This window comes from Passer montanus, unplaced genomic scaffold, assembly GCF_014805655.1.
Source record: "Passer montanus isolate IOZ18808 unplaced genomic scaffold, ASM1480565v1 scaffold29, whole genome shotgun sequence".
Taxonomy (NCBI): Eukaryota; Metazoa; Chordata; class Aves; order Passeriformes; family Passeridae; genus Passer; species Passer montanus.
The window spans coordinates 9172020-9190274 of record NW_024367596.1 but is presented as its reverse complement, the minus strand read 5'-3'; the positions used below and the strand labels follow the sequence as shown (position 1 = coordinate 9190274).

The window sequence follows — 18255 nt, the reverse complement described above, 5'->3', positions numbered from 1 at the left end:
CAGGGTTTTCTGTGTCAAGGGTCTTTTGTTCATATGTTGGTGTTGCAATACCTAGACCTGCCTTTTCATTCTTTCACTCCTGGATGCAGACTATAATTTGTTTGCAAAACAAACAGGACTAATAAATCAATTCTTTGCTCATAGTTTTGTCCACTGTAAGAATTGCCTCCTTCCTGGAGGCAAATTCCTCTTTGGCAAATACCAAGACCTTCCTAGAAGAGGCATGTATGAGAAAAGGAGAGCTGAGCTGGGCTGTGGAAGTGGTCACTTCTCTTTCTCCTTTTCCTTAGCAGTATATATTGAGAGCTCAGCTGTGCAGAGATGAGTGAAAGGATGCAAAATCAATTGGAGAGAAGAATGAGACCTTAGTAGTGGCATTTCTGCTGCAGATGTTTTATTTCCACAGGAATAAATGATTGTTCCAACTGATGCCAGTCAGAGAGTTAAATGACAAAAGCAATAGCAATTACACTGCTGTATGAAGATAAAGATGTTTAAATATCTCTGTGATCCACGCCTTGAGGTTTTATCTAGCCAGTCTTATTTTTGGTGTTGTTTTACCAGTCTCTTTCTGCTGCCATCTGCCACCTCCTCCTTTGAAGCTGAGACAAGTATTAGCACTTGTAATAGTCGTAGGTAGAGGGCTGCAGGGATGGTTCTTAGCAGATCAATTAGCACATCTCTGCCCGTAACATTAGCATATACATATGCTAAATACATACAATAATGCTAATTAAAATACAAAAGGAACACTTGCTGAAATCTCCCTGCAAGGTGAAGCAGAGCTATGGAAGGGCTAATCTGTACTGACTCAGCAGCATTCCCAGGGGAGGAGGGGAGATTAAATATCTTGAAAATCCTCCTAATCACTCTTTCGGATGGTCACAAAGGGTTCTTTTGATGGAGCTAATAACGCGGGGACTTTCTATTTTGAATCGCGATTTTTAGACGGCACCTTTCCATGTCCTGCCTCTGGCTCTTTTATTTCCCTTTTTAAATATGATGAAGTTTTCATGCAGCTGTTACTTTAGTTTAACCTTTTCTCCTTTTAAGAGAAAATCGACTCACTAATGCAAACATTAATTGAGATTCAGAATTATTTTAGAGACTTGCTATTTCCTGGTGGACTCCATTTTTTTAACTGGGAAAAACTGTATGCGGGGGCAAGGAAGGACAGTGTATCCTCACACAGTTATTGACTAAATTTTAAAGAATGGTATTTTTGCAGACTGTGAAATAGCAGCACCTGCTTTATGTTCTCAGTGTGATCAAGGAACCTGTGTGTTTAGGGAATTTATTTTAGAGATGCCATCACAGCTTTTTGCTCTCTTGACAAAGCCTTCAGGGAGTTCTACAAATCTTATCTCAGACAGGAGCCAGGGAGGCTGCCTATGTCTGCCAAGACTGACCTGTACCTGGAAGAAATTGTGGTGTCTGTGCCCTAAAAGGATGTGTTCCTGTGCTATAGCAGACCTGTGTATTTTTTACACCCCAGAACGAGTCACTGGATGTGATAAACACAGCAGAAAACAAGCTAAAGCTCAGTTACTGCTTGGCAGGGAATTTAAGTGCCCCTGTTCACTCCTGTTGTGCAGAGTGAGGTTTGGGTAGGAGGGACAGGTCAAGAGCCAGGGTGGAGGCTGTGCAGGGAGCCCACGGCCCAGGCAGTGTCTGTGCTGCCATGTTCCTTTCATTTGCAGCCTCCCTGAGGTTTGAGCACCTGCCAGGCTGTCACAGCACGTACTGCAGGTCTCACTTGGTTGCAGACTTACTATGCATACGTGTTTCTCCATGGATTGCTCACCCTTTCCCTCTCCTCCTCCAGTGACTTTGCCCTAGCCTTCACCAGCAAACCGAAGATCCCTCGCACTCCTGACGGCCAGAGCAGCAGCCCTAGGAAGGGAAAGGTCCCTGCCATTGCCCCCCAGTTCTCTCAGTCTGGACCCCAACAATCAAGCCATCCAAGCTCCTCAGGATCTGCAAGGAGCAGACAGAGTAAGTGGAAAATGTCATCGTTCTGTTTGTCATTCCTTGGGTGGGAAAGGAGGGAGCATTGTAGAAACTCTTCAGGAGTGAAGTAGTAGCTGCAAATGTGCCAGGAGTAAATGACATTGTGCTTGTCATCTGCAGGATGTACAACCATGTAATTATATCCTGCTGAACACTTGCTCCTATTTCCAGGCTGTCATGTGAGCAGTTAAAAGACATGCTTTTTCCTGTCTCTGGGTGGAGAAAAGTGACCCAAATTCACAGAAGTTTTTGGGGAAGCATATGAGTCTCAGATGAGACCTTCTCTAGATGTCATCAGAGTTTTTCCTTTTCTTTAGACATTTGTTCATCCCACTGTGTAGCTTGAAGTTGGATCCCTGAGTGTGTCTACACTGCAGATGAATGTAGAGCAGATGTCAGGCAGCTCAGGTGGTGGCTCAGGGCAGCTTGGTAAGCAGGGAGACAAGCACACTGTGCTGCTATGGCTCTCTCCCTCCTGCTGGAGACTGGTGCTCAAGAGCCACGTGGCCATGCTGTGGCCTGCAGAAGTTTATAAAAAGTACTTCATCCGTGGGGGGTTCAGAAGAGAGGGTGGCTTTGACTTGAGGATGGAGGAAAATGATGGGCACTTGCTTTGAGGTTCATCCGTGGGGGGTTCAGAAGAGAGGGTGGCTTTGACTTGATGGAGGAAAATGATGGGCTCTTGCTTTGAGCCAGGCAACACAAGCTCAATACAGAGGAAAAATTGATCTTGGATGCTCACACGTGAGCTGTGGAGTTTTTTGGGGTGGAGGGTGAAGAAAGGTGCATTCTTCAGTAATGAGCAAACTTTTTCTCAGGCTTGTGGATAGGAAAAGCTGGATTTAAATACAACTCTGTGTCCATCATTGATGAAAATGGCAGGAGAATGGCATCATAACAAGTTTAGTGATGATTATTTAATCACAATGCAACATTAGCTCTATTCTTTAGCTGTAACTGTTACTTGAAACATTTGACAAAAACATAGTAAGTCAGTACCTTCCCAAGAAACTCAAATGTATGTATATCATTAGCTACTTATTACAGAGTCAGAAAATGAAATGAAGATAATTTGAATAACCCAGTAAACGAGCTGGAAAGAGCATTCTGAGCCTTGTGTGTTGCTCATTCATCGTTCCACACAGTTGCACATGCAGAGAAGTGCTGTGGTTTCGTTCAGGGAGTACAGGTGAGGCATTGGAAGGGAATGTTCTTGGTGGCGAAAGGAGGTTTTGACCTGCAGGCTCCTTGCTTCAACACTCCTGTGCTGAGGTAATGCAGCTCTTTCAGCTTTACCTTTGCTGCATGTGCCCTGAGGTTTACCTCTGACATGAGTGCTCTCTGTTTCCTGTGACAGCAGCACTGTTCTGCCCTGACTGGAATTGGTGTTAACACCCAAGAGTCTGTCCCTGGTTCCTGTTTCGGTTCATTTCCAAAAGCATTGCCCCATTGAAAAGAAGCCCTAGTGAGGGAAGGAAAAGTACAGGGGGTGTGTGTGTGTGTGTGTGTGTGTACAAAAAATCTTCTGCATGTTCTGGTTTCTCCAGGGCACCTTTACACTCCTGGGGAGAGTGTCCTAGGAAAGATGTGACGGACCAGTGCTGCTTTCAGGAGGCTCTGGAGCAAGATCCTTTTCCAGAGGCACAGTGTGAAAAGCATTTTATTTTTAAATTTCTCTAAAGCAGATCACTTGGGGTTCTCTGTGGATTCAATATATGTGATCTGTTAGTCCAGATACTTGAGCTCTTCCAACTTTTATTGTTTTATTTGTTTTACACTATACTTCTTCTCTTTGCTGGGAATATGTGCTGAATGTACAACAGGCATCCCAACTTGCTATGGTCCATTTACCATTTCTCCCAATTTTTTGCTTGGGAATCCAGGTTATCATTTTCTATCTGTCCACATGTGCCATGATACAGTGTCAGCAATTAAATGTTAAGCTCTTCCTGCTAAAAATAGCAAATAAATTATTTTGCAAACAACTAATCTTCCACTCACTCTGTGTACATGTATGCAGCCTTGTTGTCTGCTGTCACAGAGCAACAATTAGTTCTTGTCCATCCTGCAGGGACTTTCACACAGGTGTTTATAGGTGGGAAAAGTTACATGAAAGTTGTAAGGACCAGATTTTTAAAGGACTAAAAAGGGTTTTAAGCACCTATGCTGAAACTTGAGTTCTCAAAGGTAATTCTTAGCTGTTACTTAAAGATGCAGGGAAGAGGTCTGAAGCAAGTGAGCCCAAATATTTCTCTAGTAAAGCTCTGTGCTTACTGCTCCTTTAATTTCCTAGCTGACTCACCTGTAGGTCAAAAATGGTATCAGATGCACAGATACCAGCAATCAGTAGATTCCAGCAGCTGCTGCCTCCCATTTGCCTGCAGCATAGCTATGTAGGATTTTAATTTCAAGAGACTCTGTTCCAGTGGAAATTTGGAATCCAAATTTCCAAAAGAAATTTGTGGATTTCTTATATTTCTGAAGAAATGCAAGTTTTTATAGCTGATGGACATGATGAGAAAAAGATAACTTTCTGATTTTACTTGCTGCATTCACTTATTTTACAGGCACATTTTTAGCTTGATTTTAGTATTTGTTACAGGTGTGTTTTCTGGAAACAAGTTGATTTTATGTAAACCTACCTGAACTAGCTGGACCGCTCCTCTTGGAGCATGGAGTGTGTGGAATGCCTGAGGAATGCAGAGGAAGCCCAGGTACTGAGTACAGCTACAGGCCTGGGGCCAGATTCCTGCCTGAGATGCAGCCCCTGCTGTTAGCTGAACTCCACAGCAAAAGCAAGCTCCTCCAAAATATCAGCCATGCTGGGATCCTCTGTGATTTCCACTTCCAAACTGGCACAGGGATGACACTGGCAGCATGGCTGGAAAATAGAGTTCCACAGGGAGCAGAGGCACCTCCAAATTTAGACCTTTTCAACTGTGCTCCACGTGGACATGGTTGTGTGGTTTAATCCACTCTGATCCTTATTCTCTGTCTGTTCCAGGCAACTCTGCATGGGTGTGCTGAAGCTGTTTGCAGAGTACCAAGTTCTGCCTAAGGCACATTGCAGCTAGGGCAAGACAATAATCTCTGCCAGAAGAATGGGGAATGTTTTTTGTCAGGAGTGCAACTGGGCCCTGGCGATGCCCTTTCAGTTGTTTCAATATCCCCTGAAAAGGGGTTGCCATAAATGCATTCTGCAGCTTTGAGTGGCAGCATCAGGAGTTAAAGTGCCTTTCTGCATGTTTTTTGTGATGTTTGTGTCCCTGTACAAGTTGAACGAGCGTTGCCCTCAGGCAGCTTTTGTCTTGTAAATAAATCCTGCTTTCAGCTGACAGACCCTTTCTCGATGTTTTTCTGCAGGCAGCCAGTCCTACAGGAAGTGAGAACAGTTCCTTTCCTCGAGAATCACCTGTCACATTGTTGAAGGACAGAGCCAGCTTCCTGTAATGAGCTTTCCTGGTGACCTGCAGAGGAGAGTGAGGTTGTTGACACTGCGGGCCTTGCACAGGGATTGGGGATTATCTGATGGGATGTGTCTGTGGGCTCTAAAACTGGCTAAGACAAGGGCCTTGTTATTAGAATTCGAGGTCTCAACAGCAGTCCAGGACTGGCATGGGAGATGGATATTTTCTGGTTGTTTACTCTAAAGTGACATTGCCACCTCGAGAAGAAACTCTTGCTCTCTGCTTCTGTGTCAGTGTAAATGGCCTTTGGAAACAGAATGTAGGCTCAGCCCAGGAGTCTTACCAAGAAACTGTATTTTTTACTTATTGCTTGCTGAAGCAGCCTGCCAATTGCTTTTTTAAAATTCTGCCTGTGTGACTGGGTTGGGAGGTATCTGTGTTCAAAGGATCTGCATGAAGAGGGACAGTGTCTGCCACATGTGCAGAGCCTCCCAGCCCAGAGCAGTCCTGTGTGGGGTGAGATCTTCCTGACCTTGAAGAGGAGGTATTTTATCAAAATCTGGTTGACCTGTAGCAGATGAAAAACACTGTTACAGTGCCCAAGGCAGCATCCATGCTCACCTCTGAGGTCTTTATCTGCAGCAATTACTCCTATTACTTCTTTCTGCATTTTTTATTAATTCTACTGTTTAACATCTGTGGAATGAAAAATCTCTTTCTTTTTTCTTTTTTTTTTTTCCTGGAATGAAGAGCTTTGCTTCTTCTTTCATAGAAGAAACCATGAGAATGTGAGCAGATTAGAAGCAACTTTCTCTTTACATGTAACTGTGCTCCATCTTCTTTGGTGTTTGTTGTTTTTTTTTATGTTCTTTGCTTCAGAGCAATGACTGTTTATGTCTCTATGGAATTTGTGCTGTGTTTGGTGCATGTGAAGTGCTGGCTAGGCAAGAGAGATCAGGAATCCTTCCACTGAATAAAAAGCAGCAGTTAGTTCTGCCAGTGAATTACAAAGCTGGTGCTGTTTGTTGCTCTTTCTCTCAACATAACAGTGACCAGGAAACACTGAAGTCTTCACTGGGGGTTGACTTTTCAGTAACACCCTTCATGTGACAGCTGCTAGGACACATAAGTGCAGTTTACACTGGGATTTGGCTGCTGCTGAGGCAGAGATGTACAAAAAGCTGACAGTGTATTTGCCAGAGTCTGACTTCAGAAACAAATGTTTGAATGAGTATGAAAATGGGGAAGGTAAGGCTTTGGTTTTGGAGAGCAAACAAGTAGAACACAGCCTGAAAGGTAAAGCAGCTGCTGTAGTGACAGTGCCTTCCCCTAAAGTAAAGAGTTGTAAAGCCATTGCTGTAGAGGCAGAAGAAAGCTTTGTGCTTCTGACAAGATGTGGAATTGGGCCTCTTGCTCTGTGGTGGCAGCTCAAGAGCCAAGGCCCCTGATATTGTTCCTTCAGACCCACTGAGATCAGTGATGCTGTGTCAGGTGTTGGCAGAAAGGGCTCCCACACACAACTTCAGGAAACCCCTTTGGACAGAGTTTAAATCAGTTTAAATGGGGGTGTTTTGTAGGAGTCAAGACCTCCTGTAGCTTAAAATCCAGTGAATTAATGTGGAAGTTACCATTTACTACTCAAAAACACGGACCTAACACCAAGCAGGCAGAGTACTGGGTGTTGCTTTAGCTCCCAAACTACTCCAGACATGGAGTGACTACAGACACTTGCTGGCCTCTGTCACACAGATCCCCATGCCAGACAAAGGAGCCACAGAAAATCTCTGACTTGTGCTCAGACTCATCTGCCTCCTCTCAGAGCTGATAAACACAACTAATGGGAAAATGTCCTCTGGTTCCCAAAAAGGCAGTAATGGAAAACAGCCATAAAAGTTCACCTCGTGGCTTTCCAGGGTAGGCAGAATTTCCTCTGAAATTCTGGGTTTTTTCCAGCACTGTAACATCAACAGCCAGTTGTGAATGAAGTGCTAAGCAGTTCATTTGCATACATGAATAACAGAATGCTCCAGTAGCTGAGTTTTATTTATCTTACAGCTGTGCTGTGTTTCATGTTGGATCTATGCTATGTTCATGCTAAATCTGATTGTGTAAGATGGAGAGCAGCTTTTGAAAAGTGTTGAGAGCAGACTAATTTTTTTTTGATGGGGAGCAACAACCCCAAAATCTCACTGATTTTATGAGTTGAGGTAAAACTTCACCACCCCTTGCCAGACACCCCAAGGTGTTTGGTAGGTGTGGCAGCTGCTCCAGCAGATCAAGATTCATGAAAACCAAAATGCATTTTGCTGAGTTGAACTGAAAGGAACCAACTGAAGTGTGTGTGCTTCTTGCTCAGGCTTGTTGCAGTGCAGAACTCCATATGTATATTTTCCCGTGTTCTCTTAGCTGTGTATGGAGTCTGAAATCCATGACTATTTTTATATTAATGCATGAGAAACCTAATTTTCCAAATACCTGAGAGAAACTGTTGATGTGCTTAGGAATAAGTTATCAGCTGAACAGTAATTTGAGAGGCTGAGGAAGTAACATGTCCTCCTTTCCTCTGTCTTCACAAAAAAGCCCCTGTGATGGCAGTCAGGAGATTTGAAGCTAATAAAAAATGTCAATTCTGCCTTTGTTCATGGGTCTCCACTCTTTGGGGTGGAAGGGTCCCTGAATGGAGGTCAGTAGCACACACATAGCAAATTCAGCACCTCACTCTGAAAAGTTGTTGGGTGTCTTTTGCATGTGCCACAAAGAGGAAGCTGCTAGATTCAGCACCCTCCTGGGGAATTCATAACAGGAGCAGTGGAAATTGCTGCCCCGGTGGGAGGGGTGTGATTGCATTTAGAGTGGCTGTAATTTCTTTCACCAAGAGCAAATAAAATTATTGCAAACGACACACGGATCTTCAAGGAAAGTTTTTCCGGGACCAAAGTCCTAAGTGGTGCTACCATGTGTTTTGGATGTAACTACTGTACCTTCAGTGTCATTTTGTTTATGCAGAGTGTTATTTAAGCCTACTGAAGTTTGCATAGAGGGCTCATTCTGTACGAGTGCTTTAAAATTATCTTTCCATGACTAAATAAAAATGCTCCTAAAGTGGTTTTTTTTTCTTCTTTCTGATATATTTGGTCTGGGGGTCGTGCAACTTTTTTGTATGAATTTCTTTACATTTCACTCTGGTTTATTATTGACAAATTCTGTCCCTAGCAGTTTTTATCTCCATCTAAGTGGGAAACACAGCTCCCTTCAGTTCAGCCTGGCCTGCCTCTGCACAGGTAATAGTGTTTACTCAGAAGGGTTGCAAAGCAGGCATGAACCACTCATTGTTTGTGGTCTCTCATGAGGAGAGCCCAGGCATGTGGGATGCCACCAGCGACACTGGGTTGGTGTCAGAAGTGTTATTTGTTGTACAGTTTAAGTGTGTAAGGGAAGACAAGCAAGGAAGTTCTCTGGAGGGAAAATATTGCTGTGATTTGGAGGGACAGTGTTTGTTTGGTTTGGCTTTGAGTTGTCCCTTTAAACAAAGTTTCATTAAAGCAAAGTTTCACTAATCTTTATAAATCATGGTGGAGATGGCAGTGCAGAGGTAAGGAGCTCTGCATGGTGTTCATGCACATCTTGGTGTGGTGGTAGCCAAAAAGCAAACACGCTGCCTTCCTTGCAGGTGTTTAAGTATATCAGTCTTACTGTTCAGCTAGGGGCCTGAATTTATGTTTGAGACAGAACCTCCTGGTCCATCCTCACATTTGCTTGCAGCCTGACTGAATATTGGAAGAGGGACTCTCCTGGGAGAGTAAATATGGGGGAGTTGGGGGGTGCTCCTTGCTTGAAAACCCAAGGAAGGAGCGTGTGAGCCCTGCCAGGCACCCCGGACCCCTCCTGTGCTGTGTGGGCCCTGAGCCCGAGGAGGTGTGTGGGCATGGCAAGCAGAGAGGGTATCTGTAATTACAGCCTTGCAAACCTCCTCTGATCCTGTGGGAGCCCAGTGCCAAAATACCTCCGTGACTGAGCCACGTGGACTTCCCCGGGCTAGGCTGCACTTTCCCAACCTATTCATGGAAATTGTGAAAGGAGGGAGACCCTTGGGAGTTCATTGACAGGTGAGAAACAGCAAGATGTTTCAAGACAAACACAACAGACTAAGACCAGACTGTTCTGGCCAAGCTATGGCAATCTGCTGCTAATGGATTTCAAAAAGAAACCAACTTCTGGGTGCAGAACGTAACACATTCTCCTACTGTGTTATCAGACCTGTAATTCTGTAGCCTGACATTTGTCAGGAGCTGGGATCCGACATTTCAAAGCAGGTTTCCTCCCAACTCCAGGCTGCTTTCTGCCCTGCAGTGACATTGTATTCAGTAACAGCATCGTGATCCAAATTTCCACTTTTTGAGGAGCTGGTGCTCTCCGAGCAGCAGGCTCGGTGGCACACCCTGGGACATCTAATAACTTTCTGGAACATGTCCTCCTTCTCCTACAAGCTCTGTCAGCAGTCCTTGGCATATGGTCCAAGTTTCCAAGAAACTAGGGCAGTAATTGATGGCAGTGAAAGTGAGAATGCTTCACATAAGCAGTAAGAAATCCAGGTGACAACTTTAATGCTTTGGTCTTATCTTCTTCAAGTATGGGAAATGCTAATCTAATATAATTTTAAGGCAGCAGATTTGGGGGTGTCAATTATTTTGTTTACTCTGCAAGCGAGTGACCTAGGACTGCTTTTAATTTCAAAAATGGTTTTCAATATGCCTTGCTGGTTTTCATCTTAAAAGACTTTTAAAGTGTTACTTCGTTTTATTTGTTTTTCCTTTAATAATGCTGAGAGCTAATTCTTCTGAGTAACCAAATGAACAGGACAAATAAAAAGTAGCAGACACCTGAAACAATAAGGTTTATTCTGTAGATGTTTAAGGTGCCTTTTATATTGGGCTGTAACTGACAGCTATAAGTGCTGAGGCCATTTGACAATCAGACCACCTGCAGAGGGATTTTAGGAGTTCAAGGACACCTCCTTCTACTGATCCCAAGGTAAAATTCTGGCCTTTGTAGATCCAGATTTAGTTCTCCTCCTCTGAAGAGTGAAAAAATCAAGCTGGAGTGAGGATGGGATGAAAGTGCTGGAAAGAGCAGCTGTGTGCCAAGTGATAGAGTTCCTCACTGGGCTGCCGTGTGCCGGCCTGCGGCCGAGCCCTTGCCTGGATCTGGCTGGCTCTTGGCAGAGCTTGAATCCTTCCTGAGAACAAATCACTTTATTGTTCCTGTCTGCTCATGCACTGCCTTTTGGGAGCGTGGTTCACGTTGTTGCAAGAAGCAGAACCATTAGCACCAAATGAATTCTTTGTCAAGCAGCACAGTCTCCCTGAAATTTTTACTCTTTTTCTGCAGCAGCTTTCCCCCAGGATCAAATTTGCAGTCTTGTAGGGGACTGGCTCCTGGTAAGCAGATGACTTTTTTTTGTTAATTCTGCAGATCGTGGCCCACCATGATTTTCCATGAATCTGTCTCCTTTCTATTTCTTCTTCATCCAAGTGAGCAACTGGGCAGTGAAAGGTGGCAGCTCGGGGACTTGAGGAAAACAGTTCTGTTTCAATTAAGCCCCTTCCACCCTCAAGACCTGTGGAAACTGGGCTGTTTGAAACAGCCAGAATTTCCACCCTGACTAACTGCACCAAAAGCTCCATTGCAGAAAGGTGGGTGTGAGCCACTGTGAACTTCCACAAATCTCAGACCATGCTGGGGCTCCCAAGGTTCTCTGAAACCTCATTTACAGCAACTAAAGCATTCTCAGCAATTGTGTCACTGTCAATTCACGCAGAAATGGCAGCAGTTTCATCTCGAGTGATTTGGCTCCTGAGTCATGTCCATGAACAGGGCAGAGATCAAGGCTTCTTAACCAAAATCAATCCAGATGATCTGACACCTTTGTGGAGACATGAGTCATGTCCATGAACAGGGCAGAGATCAAGGCTTCTTAACCAAAACCAATCCAGGTGATCTGACACCTTTCTGGAGACACATTTGTAACACATTTGTATCTGGAAAGCCCAATCTGAAAAAGAGATTTCCTTGCTCTACATCTCATTCTTTCAATATTTGTTCCTAATGAGACAGAAACATCTCCTGTGTTTCAGCCCAGTCCAGCTTCCCCCAAGCAGCTCTGAGGAGGCAGCTACTTTTCCACAAGCACTTGCTCCGTGCTGGCAGTAGGGGATTGTTTAAACTCTTGCACAAAGCTGGTAAGTTTTGTTCAGGTGCCTAAAATAAGTTTCAGAGGGAACCTCAGTGCATTCATAAAAGTCTGTCCCTTTATCCTGCAGCAGTGGCCTCTCTGAAGAGTGTCCTTGTATTTTCCTGTCTCTGCTTCCTTCCCTCTCTGTTTTTGTTGTGTTTGAAGTGGGGGGGTTGCCTTATTTTTTCCTGTGCAGCAGTGGCCTCTCTGAAGAGTGTCCTTGTACTTTCCTGTCTCTGCTTCCTTCCCTCTCTCTAACTTTTTGTTTTGTTTGAAGTTGGGGGGGGTTGCTTTATTTTTTTCCACAATGGGAATTATTCCATGGAGCTGGATCATGTTCATGCATTGCAGAGGCAAAGGAGGCTTTGAAAGATGCTTGTCCCAAGCTGGAATTCAGTGAAAACTGGCTGGGTGTTTGGTGCTTGCTGGTTGTAGCCCCTTTCATCTGTGCCACAGCTTCTTCCTCCAAAGATCCCAAAAAGATCCCAAATTAGAGCCTCTGGTATTAGCAGGAATTCCCTTCCTTTTGTGCTGGGGCTGATTAAAATCTCTCATTACCTTTACCTCAGTACTTTATGCAAAGCCATTTCCTAGTGAGGAAAGTTCAGGACAACTCAGCCCTGCAGTGTTATTACCTGTTCAGAGGTGAGACCTCTGATCTTCCCTCACACCATTTCTGGGCAGTAGGAGTGGCACAGTGTGGTGACAGCTGAGCTGGCATATTTTGCTTCTTTCTCCCAACACAGACAGTTGTCCTGGGCAGAGAATTCTCAAGCTGCCTTGTCTTCTGCAAAGCTGACTGGTCCTGCAGCTTGGCACAGGTTCTGGTGTGACCCACGTGCTGCCTTGAATTAATTTTCTCTGGGCTATGAGTGTGGTTTGTACTGGGAATACCCTGTCCTTGCTAGAAAATCAGCTCCTGGGGAAATATGTTCTTGCTTAGGCATGAGGGAGATGATGGAGGGGGTGTTATCACAACCTTTGGGGTGTGTGGTGAGTTAACCCTGGGGGGCAGCTCAGCCCCACACAGCCCTCATCTGCCCCCAGAGCAATGGGGGACATGGGAGAGAGAAGCAGAAAGTGCAAAAGTGAGAAAATCTGGATTGAGATAAAGATAGCTCAATAGGTACAGCAAAAGCTGAGTGCACCAGCAAAGCAAAGTAAGGGATTCATGCCTGCTTGCCACGGGCAGGGAGGTGTTCAGCCATTTCTGGGAAAGCCAGAACAATCACTCCATCATGCAGAACTCTTATTTGGGAAGACAGGTGTTGTAACTCCTTCTTTCTCCCAGTTGTTATTGCTGAGCACTTTGGCACACTTTGGTCTGGGCTGTCCCTTTGATCAGCTGGGGTCTGTGCTCTGTCCCCTCCCAGTGTCTTGTGCCCCCCAGCCTGGTCACTGGTGGGGCAGTGTGGGAAACAGAGCTGGCCTTGTGCTGTGTGAGCAACAGCTCAAACACCCCTGCCTTATCTGCTCTGTTTTGCTCCCAGATCCAAACACAGCACACAGCAGCTCTAGAGAGAGAAGGAGCTCTGTCCTGGCCAAGGCAGGGCAGGGGACTCTTCTTCTTCTTCTTCTTGTGCTTTGCATGGGACTGGCCACAGCACGTGAGCAGTGGAAGCACAGAACAGCTCAGGAGAGGCAAAAGCTCCTCTGAGCCCAGCTGGGCACCAGAGGAACTGGGTGGGTGGCAGCAAGAGCTGGTGTGGGGCTGGCACCCAGTTACTGCACACAGACCAGCTAGAGAGTAGAAACTGTGGTTTTCCTGAACACTTCTGGGGAGATCTGAGATGATGTGGCATACAACCCTGAAAGGAGGCTCTTGGTCATCTGCTCCATCCTCAGGAAGCTGCTGGCAGGGACATTTACACCCCCAGCTGAAGAGCATGGAAGAAATCAATACTGCACTGGGAGCTGGAGCTAGCTTTTCACCACTTCAGGAAAGGCTCATGCTACTGCAGCAGCTCTTCCAGGTCAGGCTGTCACTGCCTGACTGTCCAGAGCTGTTGCAGGCTCCTTTTCAGCCCTATGGATCAGGATATCAATTTTTTAGTCACTAAGAGATTTTCTTCTGTGTCTCATCATGAACCGATGCAATAGATTTGTAACTGCTGCTTTTCTTCTGTGTCTCATCATGAACCGATGCAATAGATTTGTAACTGCCCCAAACTGCTGCTGCTGTGCCTGCCTTTCTGTGCAGACCTGGGCTCTGAAACAAAAAGATGGGGAAAGAAAAGAAGCTAAACCTCTGGTTTGCTAAAGTAGCACCAAATCAACAAGGCAGCTGCATTTCAGCCTGGATTATTATTTAGAGCCATTTGTATTCAGGATTCTCTTCCAGCAGCTCAAACCTGGAGTTTGACGTGTGTTCAGGTGTGTATATATCAATTAGTTTGTATTAGGCTTAACCACGGAGAAGGTCATACAATAGGCTTGGTGCAAGAAAGGCTGAATCAATATGAATTTGAGGTTGTGCCTGTAAAGATTCCGGGATGGAAACTTTACCACCACCACCACCACCACCACACCTACTTTCAGAACTTGCACATCACAAAGAAGTTTATTATCTCCACTGCTTGCAAAAACGACCTTTGTGGTGGGTGGTTTTCTCAAATGCAAATGTAATAGTTTAAAAGTGTCCCCTTATTTTAACTCCTTCGAGCAAGAGAGAGCTTTGCAGCTGCCTCGGGGGAGATGGGGAGATTGCAAGGGAAAAGCAGGGGAGATATGGGGCTTCCCCTGAGCCTCCAGGAGTGTGGGCAGCAGGGCTGGGAGGCTGCTGGGCACCAGCACCCCAAAAAGGTAGAGGGTGGATTTTAGGAAGGGTCCTATTTTAATCCTTATTGTTTAATCTGAGGGTCCCATTTCATGTTGGTAGGGGTGATTCTTGTGATCCCTTAGTGCTGTCTCCTGTGTTCTTGCAGCAAAGTGAAATTATTGGGGCAGGGTGAGGGTGCAAGAGCTGCTCTGTGCATAGGGAGGGTGCAGCTGGGGGAACAGCAGCAGTGTTGTGCTTATGGGGGCTGCTGAGATTGTCTGGAGACTTAAAATGTCAACATGATCAGTACTAGCTTATTCTTATTTTCTTTTTCCAGGCACAGTTTGAACATGCATGACCCTGAGAGTGAGAAATAGATGGTGTTTGGACAACCACATGTCTCCCCCACTGGTGTGGTTGGGGGGAAGCTCCTACATACTATTAACTTCACAGTGAAATCGAAACAGTTGTGATCCTGCTTCTACACAAACTTAGCCCATGCTCTGCCCACATCAGCTAAAAGCTGTTGCGTGGATCTGACTTTTCCTCCACATCCACTGAATATGCAACCCCCACCAAAGGCCAAAGATTGGGGCTGTGCACGCCCAGCCCGGGTTTTGCTTTGCTCTCCACCCCCACTTAATGGGGTGCAAGGTACCAGTGCTACACATCTCCTTGTGCACTGTTCCTTTTGCTCTAAGCCTGAATTTTACTTTTTCCTGCTGCATTGTTTTGCGTAGGCAGAATCTGCTCAGGTTTCTGTTGCATCAGTGAGTTTGCCGGTATTGGGTTTTACTCAGACAATGCCACAAAGGAGCAGGTTCCAGCAGGTTAGAGCTGTCCAGCCTGGCCGTGCAGGAACCAGTGACGAATAAAGCTCCATAAATACGTTATTCTGCCTCTCCCCTTCCTCCACACATATATCAATTGCTTCTCCAGATTATTGAGAAAAGAACCTCTGTGTTTCCTGGGTGTGAAATGTGTTGGTTCTCCCTTTGCAAGCAGTGGAGATAATGCTGCTGGCAGAGCTGCGGCTCGGCCCAAGGCTCTGCTGCTGGATGGGTGATGCCAAGGCCAGCAGGAGCACTGGAGATGTTTGTGTCAGCCCTGTGAGCAGATTGCTCCCCCGGGACCCACCTGGGATTCGGGACCAGCCCAAACAGAGCTGCCTGCAGGGGCAGGGCTCCCCCCTCCCTGCTGACCCCAGCACACAGTGCCCTGCAGGGTGTGGGAATTGCTCACTGGCCCTTCCTCCACCTCAGCAGCACTAGGCCTGGGAAATGGGGTCCCTCTGGGCTCTAGGAATCTCAGGGCTCTGTATATTTAAACCTCATCCATGAACTGTCCCCTGTGGCTGCCACCACCCTCCTTCAGCATCACAATATCTGGCACAGCTACCACTGCCCTGAAAGCTGGGTCTGGTGCTCCCCACGCACTCCTTGGGCTGTGCTAAGGGGTCCATACCTCCATCCCCCTCCTCCTTAACAAAACCAGGCAATGTTGAAGGATAACTGAGGAGAGAAGGAGAGGAAAGGGTTTCTGCAGCCTGATGCAGCAGCACTTGCTGCCTGCTCCCAGGCAGTTTGAGTCTGTGGGCTGTGCTCACCACAGCATCATGCACAAGACGTGTCCTTCCTCTGGGGCAGCTGCTGCTGGTGTCCACACACACATGGCTTCACCCTCACAGCCAGGAGTGCAGCTTCCAGGCGACCTTTCACAGGTTAAGCACAGCTTGCAAAATCTCATGGCTCTTTCCAGGCTTATAAAACTCACTCATTTATTGTGGCTGTTTCATTTGCAGTTTCATTTCAGGAGCTGAAGAGGGACTTCACTGCTACCGAAACCTGGCAGGTGTCCAGAGGGGAGGGTGGCTCTGATGCACATCTCAGCCTTCAGCTTCCACATTCCTCCCACCGAGATTTTGAGATTTCCCCTCTCTGGCCCTACTCGTGGAAGAGGACAAACAAACCCTCCAAGGAGAAATGCCTGGGCGAGAGCAGAGGTTTATCAGGCAGTCAGTAGCAAACTCCTGGTGGAGATTCCCCTTGAGCCTGTTCAGCTGCCTCTTGCAGTGTAGCACAGGCAGGGTTGCAGGTTTTTCCCATTAGCCCTGTTCCCAAGCCCAGAGCTGAGCTTGGTGTGGGTCCAAATGCTCTAGAGGTGTAAATCAGCACGGCTTCAGCTACTCTGGTGACCCTGCGACGCTGCCCATGGTGTGAGGGTGAGTGAGACCCCTTTGTCCCCATTGTCCCATCTGCACTGAGAGCTCTGGTAAAGGTGATCTCCCTGGACAGACAGAGGAATCTGTTTTGTCAGGTATTTTGGGCATTCTGGCAAAGTGAGCAGAAAATGACAGGTGAAAAACACAGCAAGAGGCAGGAAGGAAAGAGACAGAAGATACTCGTGCAGTCTCATACCTGGAGGTTGCTGCTGTGCTCGTGCACATCCCCACTGTGTCACCCAGGGTCACAGAGTTCACCTTGCCCTCTGTGTCCCCTGTGGCATGCACGCCTTGCTGGAGAGGCCCTGGCAGCTGAAAAGCCCTGGTGTTAGGCTGTGGCAGGTTGGTAAGGCTCCTTTTTGGGAACACCTGAGCACCACCCTCCCCTATAACTCCATGGATGGACTTTCCCAGGCTCCAGCCCCTCACCCCTGGCCATTAGACACAAGGCTCTGGGGAGGGCCAGCACGTCCCCTTGCACAAGCAGGGCCCACCATTGCAGTGCAGGGGTTGGTGCTGCCCTGCAGACAGAGTGGCTCCAGCCCTGAGAAAGTGCCAGTGGCTTTTCCAGCAGTTCCTCATATGGAGGAATTCCAGGTGAGGGGTGGTTTGGATGGTGGTGCCCACCCCCCTGCTAGTTTGGGAGCTGGGCAGCAGAGGAGCCCCTTCTCCGGCCCCATCCCCACACAGAGCCCCGCTGTTGGGCAGAGGAAGTTTGGTGAAGGCAGAAAGGAGGAAAAGATTCCTGACAGATTTCATCTGTCCAAGCCAAGAATGGTCACATTAGGAGCTTGTAAACCTTTTTCTTCTGAAATCCATCTATTTATTTTCTTAACTGCTGGCCGTCGCTCAAAGCGACGCGCTCGGCGTGTCCGTGCCCGCCGGTGGAGCCCTGGCCCGCGCCCCGCGCTGGCCCCGCTCACCCGGGCAGCTCTTTGGCGTCCCGGCCATGAAAGCCGCTCTCTCCGGAGGGCGTGGATGCGTCCCCTTGGCCGGGAGCCTGTGCCGGCAGCGGGCGCTGGGAAGAGTGGGGCAGTGTTCGGGGCCAGGGCTGCTGAAAGGGCTCAGTGTGTGCCGAGCGTGAGTCAGCCGGGCCGGGGGCAGCTGGGAGCCGCGGGAGCCGAGAGCGGCCGGAGCCGCTGCAGGAGGGGCCGGCTGCCCAGGGAGAGGAGTGAAATGGATCTCATTAGCGTGGAGAGGAGGCAGAAGGGCCCGAGGAAGGAGAGAGGCTGAAGATTTCCAGGGGGAGAGGGATTTCAGGGAGCCTTGCATCTCACCTGGGTGTCTGCGTGCGGTCAGGGATGAGAACGGGAAGGGGGCAGTGGAGGCTGGGTCTGTCTGCACCCATCCCTGGACTTTGGGTGTCAAACAAAGCCTGGGGAAGGGCTGGGAAAGCCCTGGAAAGATCCTTGGGGTCCTTGAGGTAGGGAGCTGTCTCGTGTCACATTTTGGTGCCCTGAGCACTGGCTCCATCCTGGCCGGTGTAAAACATCCCTGGAGCTGCTGGTTTTCTTTGGCTCGGTTTGGCCGTGTGCTTCCCGCTCTGGCTGACACACCCAGGCGCTGTTGGGCTGTGCCAGCACCTTACACATCCCCAGCATCAACTCCTGGGCCCCAGGGATGTCAC

General features: G+C 47.3%; 1 protein-coding gene across 5 annotated transcripts in view; it reads left to right on the top strand.

Moving 5' to 3' along the window:
- The window catches only part of ARMC9 (armadillo repeat containing 9), a 55426-nt gene extending 48998 nt beyond the window's left edge, over positions 1-6428 (top strand). For 2 of the 5 annotated variants that reach the window (XR_005627989.1, XR_005627987.1), the window contains 3 exons: positions 1826-1995; positions 3045-3282; positions 5374-6428. Coding sequence is in view for 2 of the 5 variants with exons in the window: in XM_039713704.1 (XP_039569638.1) it covers positions 1826-1995; positions 5374-5396 (193 nt within the window). In the remaining 3 variants the exon portion in view is untranslated. The remainder of the gene's footprint in view (positions 1-1825; positions 1996-3044; positions 3283-5373) is intronic. The other 3 variants (XM_039713704.1, XM_039713703.1, XR_005627988.1) reach the window with 2 other exon arrangements.
- Positions 6429-18255: the final 11827 nt, after the last annotated feature.